General features: G+C 42.8%; 1 protein-coding gene across 1 annotated transcript; it reads right to left on the bottom strand.

Moving 5' to 3' along the window:
- Positions 1 to 1,017: 1,017 nt before the first annotated feature.
- Positions 1,018 to 12,955, bottom strand: GPA33 (glycoprotein A33). Its single transcript, XM_061453936.1, has 7 exons — positions 11,374 to 12,955; positions 7,004 to 7,155; positions 6,516 to 6,726; positions 5,856 to 6,014; positions 2,973 to 3,086; positions 2,325 to 2,448; positions 1,018 to 1,651 (listed from the first exon to the last, which is right to left on the bottom strand). The coding sequence occupies exons 1-7, from the start codon at positions 11,405 to 11,407 to the stop codon at positions 1,570 to 1,572; spliced, it is 876 nt and encodes a 291-aa protein (XP_061309920.1). The 5' UTR covers positions 11,408 to 12,955; the 3' UTR covers positions 1,018 to 1,569.
- Between the last annotated feature and the right edge of the window lie 1,167 nt (positions 12,956 to 14,122).

Raw genomic sequence — 14,122 nt, 5'->3', positions numbered from 1 at the left:
GTCTGATTATCATAGTTCGGAATCTAGAAAGTGTTGCCTGTGTGTAGGAGAATTTCTGGTTCTGCTTGCAAGTTAGATGTTAGAGTTTTCTTACAGGTTTAAAAGCAGTGACTTTGGGGGTAAACGGTATGGGGGAGACATTGCAGGACTTCTCTTAAACTCCTGAATTTGAAGAAGTAGCAGCCTTACAATACCTACAGGAACGCAGGAGAGAGATGTTTTACAAGGGCATATAGTGACAGGACAAGGGCGAGTGTCTTTAAATTGAAAGAGGAGAGACTTATATTAGACATAAGGAAGAAATTCTGTGTGAAGGTGGTGAGCCGCTGGCACAGGGTACCCAGAGAAGCTGTGGCTGCCCCATCCCTGGCAGTGTTCAAGGCTGAGTTGGACAGGGCTTGGAGTAACCTGCTCTAGCAGAAGGTGTCCCTGCCCATGGTAGGGGATTGGAACTGAATGAGCTTTAAGGCCCTTTCTAACCCAGACCGTTCTGTGATTCCAAGATGATGCAGGAGAGACCTTTGAAAGAATAAATATTGTTGTGTAAGTTATTTATTGAGCAACTCCTAAAAAAACAAAACAAAAAACCCAAACCAAATAAACAAAAAGCTTTCAAACAGCTTTAATGCTGTTCTAATACCATCTTGCCAATCTCTTGGACGAAGACAGTCCATTCTGTTCCAAAGATGATAAACTAATGATAAACTAACTCTCAACATTTGGACATACAGCGCTTCTGATTAAATTGTTACAATTTTGAATAAGATGGTACTTCTTCTCAGTGTGTCGTTATCTGTCCACCCCTCCACACCCCCTTTTATTGAAGATCTGTTTGCCACGTACATGTTCTCACACTGTCATTTTTTCAGAAGTGGCATCAATGGATTATTACTGACTTGCCCATGCAACAGTCAGGAGGAAATGCTAAATTGCAAATTCATCTAAATTATTAACTTATCCATTCCATTAGTGTGCATTGTTGTTCCAAAATAGGAGACTTTCATTGGTCATTTGTGAATGGTTTCCTTATTTTTATTTATGTGTGCATGTATAATATATACAGAGAACACATTCAATAAAATGTCCGTCAAAAATCAGCTTGCTTCAGTCTGCATAAAACAGTTTCTGTACTGGGCAGTGCTGTAAGCTGTTGCACATGTGTAACACCATGAACAAGACCACTTTTCCTTGATGACTTCCTGTTGGTGACTTTGAAAGCTTCTGTGGAGCTGGGGATACAGCAGCAACTCTGTTCTCCAAATAGACCTGACTGGCTTCTTTTTTGAAGGAATGGGAAGTCTAGAAGACTGGTTATTTTTAGATGACTGGATAAAACCGTGCCTCAAATGCATTTTCTGCTATGAGGTTAGGTACTCACTATATGTAGTCACTTCTTTCCAGGGAGACAAGAATATTCTCTTCCAGAACTTGGAAGGCAGAGCCATCAGCTTTCACCTTATTATTCCGAAAAATCTTCTTGCAGTAAAAAAGAGGGATTGGTTTCTCCTCTGCAGTGGTGTCTGTGCCTCATTAAAGCCTGAAGATGGCACTGGCTTCCCGCTTCTTTCTTCATTTGTCTTCAACATCATCCTCTGCTCTCACATGCCTTGTAGGCATCACCTTGGAGTGTTCATTTTTATCTTCTTGCTCCCTAAAATATCGTTGAGGGATAGAGATGTTAATTTAAATCAGCTAGAAATGTTGCTGAAGAGGTTTTGTGTTAGAAGGGTTTTAGACTGCCCCAAGCTGACCTGGAAGTGTACCAAACTGAACTCCAGAAATTAAGTCTCACTGGTGATGCAAGAGGTGCGTGAACTGCTGTTTTTTTTTTTAATAGCATGTATGTAGAGAAAGAGTGACTGGTGTATCTTTTCTTATCCCACTTTTCTTCCAATGGGCTGTTTCCATCATGAGAATAAACAAAATGTTTCGGTCTTGGAGTGATAATTCTGAATACAGATCACCTTGGTTCTGTATGAGGCTAGCAAGGACAGAGACAGCTGTAGGGGCTCAGGGAAATGAGAAACAGTCTGGGCTTTGCTTATCAAGTAGCTGTGCATGCTTGACTGAATTTAGCTTGGTAATTCAGTTCCAAGGTTTGAATGTTTTGGTTGTACCCCAGAGGCCACAAAGATGTCTGGTAATAGTGGGCATATTGTAAGAGAAGAGCTGGGAGCTACTAGGGTAGAAACTGAAAGGAGAAAGCAGTGCATGCTTTCCTTGATTTCTTTCTTCCTCCTCTGCTTTCCACTCTGTGTTGAGGGTGGAGGGAGAACCTGAATCCTTCATACCTCACATGTGTTTTTCTAGAGAAAAGTACTTACGTCATCTCATAGTCCTTTTCCTTCTCTGTCTGACAGCAGCAGCAATAGACTAAAATACTAATAACTGTAATTGCAGCAACAGCTCCACCAGTGATGCCAGCGTAGAGAGCTATGTTCGTGGATGCTAAACAGGAAGAAAAGTATTAGTGCTTTTCACTGAGAACAATATCAAAGCAATCAGCACAATCGTTGGACTTCGAATCCCACCACCAGAGGTCAGATCTCACTACCAGATACACACTGAGTAGAAGCCATGTTTGTTTGACTACAGCAACTGGAATTCATTCTGTACTAGGTACCTGGTTAAGTCTGCAGGAGCAATTAGTTAAATAGTGATATGGAGGAGCCCCTGGATCTGAACAACTGCTGTACTTCTTGATACAGTTTAGTTTCAGACTCTTTGGGCTCAGTCCTGTCTCGCCGTGCACATTTTTTTGTCATTTGTGAACTAACCCTAGAGTTAGTGATTGCTCTATTAGTAAAACAATGCAGAGAATCTTACTTAAAAGTAAAAAAGTGTACTTTTTTTTCAGAGAGAGAAAGGAGAATTTTATACTTCTGACTGCATTGCCTCCATTAATCTTTTGACACTTAGCTAGGATCCATTCTCTGCTACCACTCTTCCAGTAAGCAAGTCTTGTCTCTTACGTGGCATTACGCTAACTGTCATGTTGCAAAACTCCTTTCCCACAATGTTTGTCGAAGTGCAGATGTAAAAGCCAGAGGTATCCACCGAGATGTTCTTCAGTGTTATTTGTTCCCCTGTTGTGAAACACAAATCCAGTCCAAAAAAAAAAAGAGAAGAATTAAGGGAAGCAAGCAGGGGACAGCAGCCTTTCAATTCCAGCCTAGGGTAGTTGGAGTGATGAGAGGTTATTAAAGCTGATGGATTGCTCTGTCTTCCTCAGGGCCTGCCATGCTCATTGCTAGGTTTTAGTGTGATTTGTGGGAGGACAAACAGAAGTGTGCTGTTTTGAGCTGATAACAGGGAATGTGTGGCATTCAAACTTTCCTTTTAGAAAGAAAGTTGTAGGTGGAGGGTGAAGAGGTATGTGTGCTTAGTGAAAGCTCATTTGCATTGGAGTTTGCTGAGAAATATATGATGGCCGAAACCAGCATCTAGCTTTGAGAACTGGCCATCTGATGAATTAACTTGTAAAAGAACAAAAAGCTCTTCAGTCCTCCAACTCCTGGGACTTCAGATCTGAATTATTTAGCAGTGGCTGAAATAGTTTTCTGGTCTGGGAGAGGCCCTGAAGGCTGTAAAAGTAAACGAAGGAAAATAAATGCAATGACATGAAATTGCTGTGATACTGATGCTTTCTGAACAACCTAACAGAGCTCAGAACCACATGCTAAAGGTTAGCTGTCTGCTCAAGCAGTCAGTTTGTGTTTGTTACATCTCCAGCTGACATTTGCCTGTGTAGTACATGCTTTTACATCATGATGAACTTGATAAAAGCTCTAAAAGCAAAAGGCTCTGAATACTTTTTGGTGACTTTCCTGTTTTGTTTTCCCTGTAATCTCACTTCTTTCCAGCCAGCTTGTGGGACTGGGATTCTCTGTCATCACTGCTGGCACCTAGCACCAGATAGTTAAAGAGCATGCAAAGCAAGAAGTAACAGACTGCATGATGAGTTAGTTATTTTAATCTCTAAATACGGTCCGTGCTTGCTTGCCTTTTTGTTTTGTGGGTGCAGTATGAGGTTTATAGCTTTCAGAGCAGCAGCCTGTAACTGGACTGTAAATTCTCCCATATTAAATCAAAAGTAATTGGTGAGTCAAATTGGGAAAAATGTGGGTCGGATACTACCAGCTTTGGAGTGGCTCCTCAGGGCCTTCTGCACACTCTGGAGCACTGGGACTTGTTTAGCACAGAAAGCAATCAATCGCTTGTAGTGGCAGTAGGGTGTCAAGCCAGCTTGGGGCAGAAGGGGACAGTCGGCACACTACTTGGACATTTGTGCTCTGGTGAGCAAAATGAGGTGGAAATGGAAGAGACCCCTGTCCCAGGAAAGAACAGAAGCAGAAAGGCAGCTGCTGCTACAAACCGACAAATCCTGGTGTGTTCAGGGCTGTGTGTGATGCGTTGGCACCACGTAGCGGCCAGTCAGATGAATGAGGCTTGTGTCCCTGGTGGTGGTTGGTATTTTGGATAATTTATGCAAGAATCGGTTATTGTGTTGAACAGACAGTTGAATATGATCATGTTTAGTTTACATAGTGATGTTACAGTAAGTTATACCAGGAAGGGTAGGTTCAGATACTTAGTCTTTCTGGTGCTGAACTATATCAGGAAGAAACAAAGTTGTTTAAAGGAATAAATCTTAGTCCTCTTTCACTACTACACTTCAAAGAGAATTAAACCCTCATTTCTGTGTGAATAGTTCTACCAAAGGTCCTGTCATGGAAAGTCAGTTTTCAACTTTTTTTTTCCCCAGATTCTGATTTAAAATGAAAGCAAATTAAATATTTGGGCCTTTGTGACAGTCCTAAGCCAGAAACCTCTCTCATGCTCAAAGCAGGAAGGTGTAACTGATTCTCATACCACTTTCCTCTATGTGAGGAGTCATCTCTGAAAGCTACTTTTGCCTGGTCATTGTCAAGCAAGCTGAGATACAGACACACCAGTTAGAAACCTCAGTGTTATTCCTCATGTTATGCTCTTACACCCAGCAATTGAGAAGGAAGTATTTCTGGCTGCTTCCAGAGTGAGCCAGGTGTCGTGGTTTAAACCCAGTCAGGTAATTCGTTCGCTCACTTCCCCCCCTTTCTTGCCCTCCCCCTGCTCTCGGAGGGACGAAGAGGAGAATCAAAAGAATGCAACTCCCACGGGTTGAGATAAGAACAGTTTAGTAACTAAGGTATAACACAGATCACTACTGCTACCACCAATGATAATAATGATAAAGGAAATAACAAGGGAAGAGAATACAACACCTCACCACCCGCTGACCGATAACTCGCCCCCCAGGCCCGACCAAGCTCCAACCGATACCTCCTCCAACCCTGCAGTCTCCCAGCCCTTCTGGCTAACTCCCAGTTACATCCTGGGCATGACGTGCTGTGGTATGGAATACCTCTTTGGTCAGTTTGGGTCAGGTGTCCTGTCTCTGCTTCCTCCCAGCTTCCCCTCCTCCCTGGCAGAACATGAGGCTCACAAAGTCCTTGGCCAAACCAAAACATCTCTATCAGCTCTGTTCCCGAGCTGAAAGTCAAAACACTGCACTGCACCAGCTACCAAGGAGGAGAAACATGACTGCTACTGCTGAACCCAGGACACCAGGTTTCTCACCAGATGAGAGCTGAAGTGAAAACCTTACTGACCATTGTTACTTCAGGTGACAGTCCTTTCTCCCTGCTAAGTAACTTGTGAGTGTGTCTTACATCAAAAGGACAACTTTTCAAAATCCTGGTCAGAGAACTTCCTAAAAAAAATCCTTAAGTGTGTTTTTGTATTTACATTTCAATTTTTTTCCAGCCCTGATCTACAAATATCTCAGACAGGTGATGTGTTTGAGTTTCTCATACCTTCTGTTGTTTGTAGTGCACGGGGGTCATTTTGTACATTGAAGCTTTGCCAGGTATATCTGGGCTTTGGGGAGCCCTCATGAGAATTGCAGGTCAGATTGATTGTCTGTCCATATTCTGCTGTCCCCAAAACCTTGCATTCTGGCTTGGATGGTGCAACTTAAGAAAGAAAAAAAGAATTAATTTTATTAATCAGAAGTATTTTTTGGTTTCAACCCATCTCCTGCACTTGTGTGTTTTATTCTTGCTAAACAGAGGTTGGTATTGCACCTGCCACCTTCTTTTCAAAGGAACTGGAGTGAAAATATATCTGTTTCTCTCTTCTTGGCAGTAATCATCCAAGAAGGAATTGTAAGATGCTATTTGGGATATGTCCAATAGTGTTGGGTAACTCATCCTTTGATAACTGGAGTGTGACAAGCCATAGGGAGAATGAGAAATGCCCTGTAATGAGACAAGGGTTGCTAGAAAAGTGAACCATACAACTCTAAAGCCTATTTTCTGCAGTCAGGTATCTAAAGGATTTGGATGCTACAAGCATTCCAACCTACTTCCATAGTAGTGGGAAAAGACCAAAGAATTGTGGATGAGGACTTCCTGGGAAAGTGGAGGATAGTTCTGTCTAATGTGTCTAATGTCTGTTGCCTCCATCATGCTTACCAAGGACGAAAAGAGCCAAGGTTGTGATCTGCCGGGGGGGGTCATTCCTCAGCCGCACGCTGCACACATATGTGCCGTTGTCTGCCATGGTCACTGCGTTGATGGTGATACTCACGTCTCCTGCGTTTACATCACCGCTGAACTGTATGCGGTTTTCGTAGCCCTTGCCATACTGGACAAGTCCATCAAAATACCTAGTGACAGCATCATCCTGAGAGAGAAGGAAGGGAAATTAGCAGTCTTAGTTTCTTCTGTGTGAGCCTGCTATCTAACTCAATGGATTAGCCCATGGATGGATATATTGCTTCTCAAATCAGAGTTTCTGTTTGCATAGTTCTGAGATTAAGGAGAGTCTTGAAGGAATCTTTTTTTCTTTTCCCAGCACACATGCCCACTCTTGAGTCCTGCTTCCATCTCCCCTCCCAGCCACCCCTCCTCTGTGCCCTATCATGTTTCTTTATGCAGTTTACCACACTATTATAGTTTACCACACTGTTGAGTTTTCTCCAGACGACAATGTCTCCTGAGTCAATGGAAGCTTCGGTTTTGAACTGGCAGCAGAGGGTAACATTGTTCCCTTGTGCCACTTGTGTTTCCTTGGCAGGTGCTTCCACAGTGAGGGCATGTGCAGTCACCAGAACTGGGAAGAGAATAAATGCTGCACTCAGCAAAAATTAATGGTGTCTGCATTCCACATTTTGTCTCTTTGTTTTTGTTACATGCCACAATAACACCACATCCCCTCTGTCATCTATGACATTCCCCACTAAGCAAGAGGTGATGTTGGCTGGGGCTGATTGTAGGAAGCTGCTCCACAGGGTGGGTAAGAGCTAAACTACTTCCCATTCCTTTCTCCCCTCTTCTTTACCTGGACATACTTTGCCATGGAGTTTATAAAGATGTTTTGTTTCATTTGTTTTTTTTTTTTCCTGAGTACTCTTTCAATGTGTCTGATATCCTTTGACAGTTCTAAATGTACACAGATAAACAGATAATACAAGTGCATCAAGCAGTCTTAAGGATTCAGGCTAAACTAACAGATTTGTATTGTTGAATTTCAGGGATCAGTAAAGCTGTCAAAGAACTTGCTACAATCCAAGTCCATAGACAAGTGATGTTTTGTGCTAAGGGATCAAGGCCTGTTCATGTAATGCCCTGAAAAGAGAAAAACCTAGAAAAGTAATGAGAGCTTGAAAGAAACAGAAGAACAGCTATTAGTTTTTAAAAATGAGTAGGGGAGTAGTCACCTTTCTTCAGAACTGTAGAGCACAGGAACAGCTGAGACTTGAATAGCAGAGGAATCCATCTGTGCCCTGGTGAAGTATGCAGGGCACAGGTAGGGCAGGTGTTTCTTGTATGCTTTATTCTGTTTGACTTGATGCTTAATTCATCATACCTAAACTAGCGGCAGGCCTTAGGTATTCTCAAAATTCAGCTGGAGGTTTACCTCTGTCCCTGCCCTAGATGATGTTCATGCCTGTGGGAACCCACATTTAAAACCACCTGCTTTCTCCCTGCAGTTTTTGTTATGTGTGTATGGTTGGTTAGTTGTTGTGTTTTGGTTTGTTTTCATTTTTTGGCACAAAACTGAATCATTTGAAAAAATAAGTCTGAAACTAGGTACAGGGAGTGCAGGGACAAAGGAAAGAGCACTGCTCAGAGGCACACCTGTGTTAAAGACAAACATGGTCCAGTAAGGCAGAAAGTGGAGGAGGGTAGAGCTCTATGCTCTTCCCAAGAGGGCCATGCTTTATGTGGTGGGGAAGCATGCTTCTGAGAGAACCAGGCTGAGTCGGTGTTCCCCAGAGAGGACTGGACTGGAAAGTTGCCATCTAGCAAGCTTTGCATCCTCATTCTGCCGCATCTGTCTCCAGATTAGATCCATGAGGAAATGTGCAAGAGTGAGAGCAGAGGATGTCTGGATTCCACCTGGAGCTGCAAACTGATTGCGAATACTTTTTTTTTTTTTTGACAAGAAAATACCACAGCCACATGCATTAGGTGAGTAAGCCATTGGCAAGTTGGGCATTACCAGATCCTTGACTGCAATCAAGAGCAGTAGTGAACGGTAGTGTCCATTAGAAAACAACAGTGTAGGGACCCGAAAGGTTTTGTTGTCACTGCTGGTAGCAATGCAGGTAATTACAAAGGGTACAATGGGATGATTGGCATGAGGATCTGCTTTTAGCCAAAGTTCCCATTTTTCTGCATTCCCTGTCCCATAACTGAGTTACTCTGTGGTCTTGCGCATTTCATTAGTTATGCATGTGTTTTAGTCTCTTCCTCTGTGCCATGGTGGTAGTGGTTTCTGTTCTCTCTGGGATTAATTTGTTTACAGCTGCTGACAGCTATGAGAAGGAAACCAGCAGGGCAAAGTATTGCTAATATGGTTTTATTGCAGCCACTCCCCGGTCTTTCACTGCTTTGGAGCATCCAGTGCAGCACCCATGTTTGCGTAGCCCGCAGAGCTCTTTCTAACTGTTGATGTTCTCATCATGCCTTCGAATTAGAAAGCTTTCTAACCTGTCAGGACTGGATAGAAACACTTTCCTGCATTAGCTGAAAAGGATTACTGTCTGTACTAGGAGATGGAGCGAAAACCATTCCCTGACCCTTCCCTCACTCAGAAACTGGTTCCACCAGGCTGGGATTTACTGACCAGTTACTAACTCAGCCCTGAGGCAAAGAAAAGATGGCCCAACCCTAAGGTTTCCCCTCACAAGTGCTCTTCCTTCTTCTGACTGGGTGAGTCAAATCCTACCATAAATGAGGCCTTTGTTTTTTTCCAAACATGTCTTCAGTGCAGAGTCAGGGAGCAGCTGAACCGAACACCACATACAACAGATGCAGCCCATACAAGTGAGACTGCTTATTAATGTGTTGCTGTCACCCCAGTGCCTGACTTCTGATGATCTGATTTTTAACTAAATCTTTCTGGCTCCCACTCCTCCCTCATTAAGGGTCCTGGCTTTGGGGAAGCTGCACGGTTGCAGTCTGGGATGCCATTTACTCACACCAATTTCCTCCTTTCTCCTTCTCACTACATTTCACTTCCTCATAAAGCCACCAACAGGCAGCTGGTCTTAGTCAGAATGTCCAAAAATAGGGCTTTATTCTGCAGGGGTTGGTTGTATGGGTAGTTTTGGTTTGTTTTCTGACAGGAAACAAAATCTATTTGAAGTATGGCTGAAGGAAGGGGCAGGCCAATTCTGAAAATTTCAGGATAGGAGAGAGGACGAATAGCCTATGTAGTACTAGAGGGATGGCATCACCTACATTTGAGCCTTAGATTATCAGTACGTTTATAACATTGTAAGAAATGGAGAAAGGTTTATCTCCCTCTGCTCAACTTAAACATTTATACTTGTACAAAGGAAGAAGAAAATTAAAGTGACCTGTCTCCTTACACTTTTCTTACTAAGTGTAATTAGTGCCAAGGGCAATTAATAAACTGGAAACAATGAGAAAGATATTTTGTTCACTAACAAAAATGATATTCTGATCAAACAAAATTGTTATTGCTCATTTGTCTTGGTAGATTGAGCAAGTGAGAAAAGTAGGAAATGTGGAGATGTTTTTTACAAGGAAATGCTTTGACTTTTAATTCCTCAATACTTAATCTCAGCATTTAGCTGAAATTCAGTTCCAAAGTGGGAGAGGGGAAACATCTTAAATGTGAAATTTGCAGTAAAAGTAAATATTTTGTTTGATTAACAATGTCCGTGAAGAGCAAGGAGTTCACAGCACCAGTTATGCACACAACTGCAGTCAAAGGCTGATCAGCAGAAGTCAGCCTGTGCAGAGACCCTGATGCAGCCAATTCAGGGCAGCTCTGGCTTCTCAGCTGCACTGCCGTGTCTTGTGCTGTTTCTCCACTCCAGTGCAATGCAGGAATTGCAGGAATCTACCTTCAAAATTTTTTCACAGGCTAGTATTTTAACACTGAATTATGTCCATTTTAGTCCTGCCCAAACAGGCAAGAAGAGCTTCACCCAACATACACGTTTCTGCTCTGAAAAGTTTCCCATCTGTATTTTGGATAGCATGAAAGGGGAGAATAATTAAAAAGGAGAATGACCACCAGTGGTGTTACACAGTTTACATATTGATCATCAAATCATGAGCAAAGTAACATTTGTTGCTTATGGAGCACATCCACTTTTTCTAATTGTGTTAAACTTTGTGAATTTCATTCTTGTGGCTCTTACTGAAGTGAGGTTTTCAGGTTTTTAGTTAAAAAAAACAAGCTGTTTCCATACGTGTAGCTTTGAAGCCTGGAAGAAGGTATAGGAGCATAGTATGAGAAGACAAAACAGGTTAAGAAGCAGTGGAACTGAGTCCACAGGCTCTGAAACACAGAATGAGAAAAGGCAAATATGTGATCAAGGGCAAGCTGGCTGATTTATATGTGTTAGTAGGGATTATTGTGTATCCCCTTGACATGAATAATATACGGAGATTGCAAGTTGTATCAGAGTACATATAAACAACAGGGTTTAGGCTATGGAAATGTATGGTACATGCAGATTTAATTGTAAAATAATAAAACTCAAGGGCTTTTCCACTCCCAGCTGAGGAAGTTCCTGTATTTAACAAAAACTGTTAAAACTTTTTTAAAAGATACTTCCCAGCCTCATGAAGAGTGGCATTCTTTTCCTGTTCCTAACGCTGTCTTGCAGCTTTAGGAAATGCCTGTGAGTCTGGATGCTCAGAGACAGTAAACAACCCTGCTTGATCATAAACATGAAGGAACTGTCACTAAACAGAAAAAGAAGCACACAAAGTCCGTTAGAGCACTCCATTGTAGTGTTGTTTCCTCCTACCCAGCCCTTGAGGACACAACCAAATTAGTACTCACTTGCACTGAAAACAAACAGCCAAAGTCTTTTCATTGCTGTTCTCCTCGTCTCTCCTTTGTTTCCCCTCAAGGTGTTCTTCCTTGTAAGCTCTAGGTGGCCCGGTAATTGATTTTAGCTGAATGGCTGCTTCACAAGTTCCTTTCCTCAGTCTCTTACGAAGTGTTGCTTCTGTGGTCTGCCACTCCCCTCACAGCCAGAAAGACAAGCCAGATGACCAGGAGGCTTTGACATCGGTTGCTGCTCTTTGTCTAGAGGCAGAGAGCAGACTTGTGAACTCCTTCCTCGATTGTGAACTTTCTTCCCCAATTAAACTGCCTCTCCCAGTTTATCCTAACACAAAGGTGCATAAAGAGGCAAACTGAAGGGTGGGGTGACTGTGAGTGTACAATACAACAATTGAAGTCATGCCAATGATGATACGTAACTGGTGGAGGATAAGCCTCATTCACCTTAAAAAATTATTAAGGGAGCCTAGGGCCAGAGTACAGAGGTATTGAACTGTTTCTCAATGCAGGCAGCTTCCCCCATCCAGGCTTTAAGGGACTGAGGTGTCTAATTCCACTTACTGTAATACCAGTAAGAATATATAATTTATGATAATTTGTTGACTAATGAGTCATCTAAACATAAGTGAGATGCAGCTCATCCAGGTTCCTTTGTCTACCATTCAGCTTTCCCACTGTGTGGCTTGCACAACAGCCACAGGTACCAAAAGTCCTGTCTACCTTTCCACTGAAGAAGATACCTGATGCTCATAGCATGTATATACCCACTGTGTACCCATTATATACCCACTGAGGTGTGTGCAGTGTGAGTCCAGCAGCTGCTCACGTGTTCTGGATGGGTACTTGGAAAGCACAAATAACTACTAGTATAATTGACTTAAGAGTAAAAGGGAGACTGATGGCAGCTCAGGCAAATATCTGACATTTTAATTTAGTGCATCAGGCTAGCATGTCTTTCAAAGTCTTCACTGCCAATAGGCAGCAAGGGCTGTCTCCATCTGGGATAGTCATCTATGCTCTATTTCTAGCCATTTGAGAGGCAAAGTCACTTTCAGGATGTAAGCAATCATTTTAGGCATTGTGGATGTGGTTAACCATACTCATAACGTAGTGATAATACTGATGAACTTGGTATTGATTTTCGAACGAGGCTACCTCAGAAGTGTGTGGCTACAGTGGTTATCTGTGTGTAGTCCAAGAAAGTGGATGTAGATCTTGATCTTGTGCTGACCCCATACTTGCACTGTAAACCTGTGAGAAGCCATGCTAAAGGCTGCCTTTTCATCTGTGTGGCAGTTGTTCAAAACACCTCCAAGACAATGAAACTTAAAAGTGACTGGAAATCAAATCCCTCTGATAGAAAGGACTATCTGTACTCCTGTGTTTGTTACATAATCTCAGTTCTCTTCAAACACACTGTTAGCCCAAAGCAAATTAAACCATGTATGAGTACAGAAAATGTATTCCTTGGCAATCTTTCAAAGGAAAAGAATCCTTCCTGCTATATGTGTACATCTTTGATACACTGCATTATAAGGCAAGTGTAGGGTCCTCCATTTGGGAAGGAAGAACCCCAATTACCAGTACAGGGTGGGGGCTGACCTCCTAGAGAGCAGTTCAGCTGAGAGGGACCTGGGAGTATTGCTGGATGATCAGTTGGCTCATACTGATGAGCCAGCAGTATGCCCTTGTGGCCAAGAGGGCAAATAGTATCCTGGGGTGCACTGGGAGGAGTGTGTCCAACAGGTCGAGGGAGGTGATTCTCCCCATCTACTCAACACCTGTGAGACACCATCTGGAGTACTGTGTGCAGTTCTGGGCTCCTCAGTATAGAAAGACAAGGAGATACTGGAGAGGGTCCAGCGGAGGGCCACGGGGATGATCATGGGTCTGGAGCATCTCCCTTATGAGGAGAGATTGCAGGAGCTGGGCCTGGTTAGTCTGGAGGAGACTGAGAGGGGATCTCATCAATACAGATCAGTATCTCAAAGGCAGGTGCCAGGAGGACCGTGCCAGACTCTTTTCAGTGGTGCCCAGTGACAGGATGAGGAGCAATGGCCATAAACTAAGGCACAAGAAGTTTCATCTCAGCATCTTCACTTTGAGGGTAGCAGAGAACTGGAACAGGCTGCCAAGGGGGTTGTGGAGTCTCCCTCTCCGGAGACATTCAAAGCTTGCTTGGATGCTTTCCTGTGAAACCTGCTCTACGTGGCCCTGCCTTAGCTGAGGGTTGGACTAGATATCTCCTCTCCCTGGAGAGGCTGTGGGATCATTAGGTTTCACTCTTTCAATTTTGCTTCTGTTTAATATTTTAACTGAATCTGATGAACAGAGATAGTGACAGAATTGCCATCACTGTACACCATCTGCCCATGCTTCCCTCTGTTAGTTCTCTACATAACAGTTTTGAATGTTCACCAGAAGAGCTTGGTTTACAGTCTCTGATACATTCTGTACCAACTTGGTAAGCTTGCTTTTATCCTTTTCACAGAAATAAGACTTTCATTGTCATTTATACAACATCTCTTTGCTCTCTTCTCCACAATAATTTCAAAACCCATTTGACCAATTTCAGCTAAATTTGACAGACAGATCGTAATCTTAAAGATGGGAAGTTCCTTTCAGTCTCATAAAAATCAGCAATCCCAATCAGCTGGGATAAAAGAGAAATCTAAATTAATGGTACCTCTTAGGCATTGGTTATTGTTTTCCATTCCAAGAATCCGTGGTTGTGCAGCCAGTG

The sequence above is a fragment of the Pezoporus flaviventris genome, unplaced genomic scaffold (genome assembly GCF_033815535.1).
Source record: "Pezoporus flaviventris isolate CSIRO_AGI_PZ_B2104156 unplaced genomic scaffold, CSIRO_AGI_Pfla_v1 ptg000015l, whole genome shotgun sequence".
Taxonomy (NCBI): domain Eukaryota; kingdom Metazoa; phylum Chordata; class Aves; order Psittaciformes; family Psittacidae; genus Pezoporus; species Pezoporus flaviventris.
Note: the sequence above shows the minus strand (reverse complement) of the source record. Positions and strands in the feature narration are given on the sequence as shown.

Excerpts from the sequence above, each read along its gene's own strand:
- GPA33 (XM_061453936.1), bottom strand. The coding sequence starts at position 11,407 with ATGAAAAGACTTTGGCTGTTTGTTTTCAGTGCAA. Across the intron at positions 2,449-2,972 it reads GACAGTTAGCGTAATGCCAC|CATCCACGAACATAGCTCTC; the intron begins GTAAGAGACAAG and ends CTTCCTGTTTAG. Across the intron at positions 1,652-2,324 it reads GAAAAGGACTATGAGATGAC|GGAGCAAGAAGATAAAAATG; the intron begins GTAAGTACTTTT and ends ACGATATTTTAG.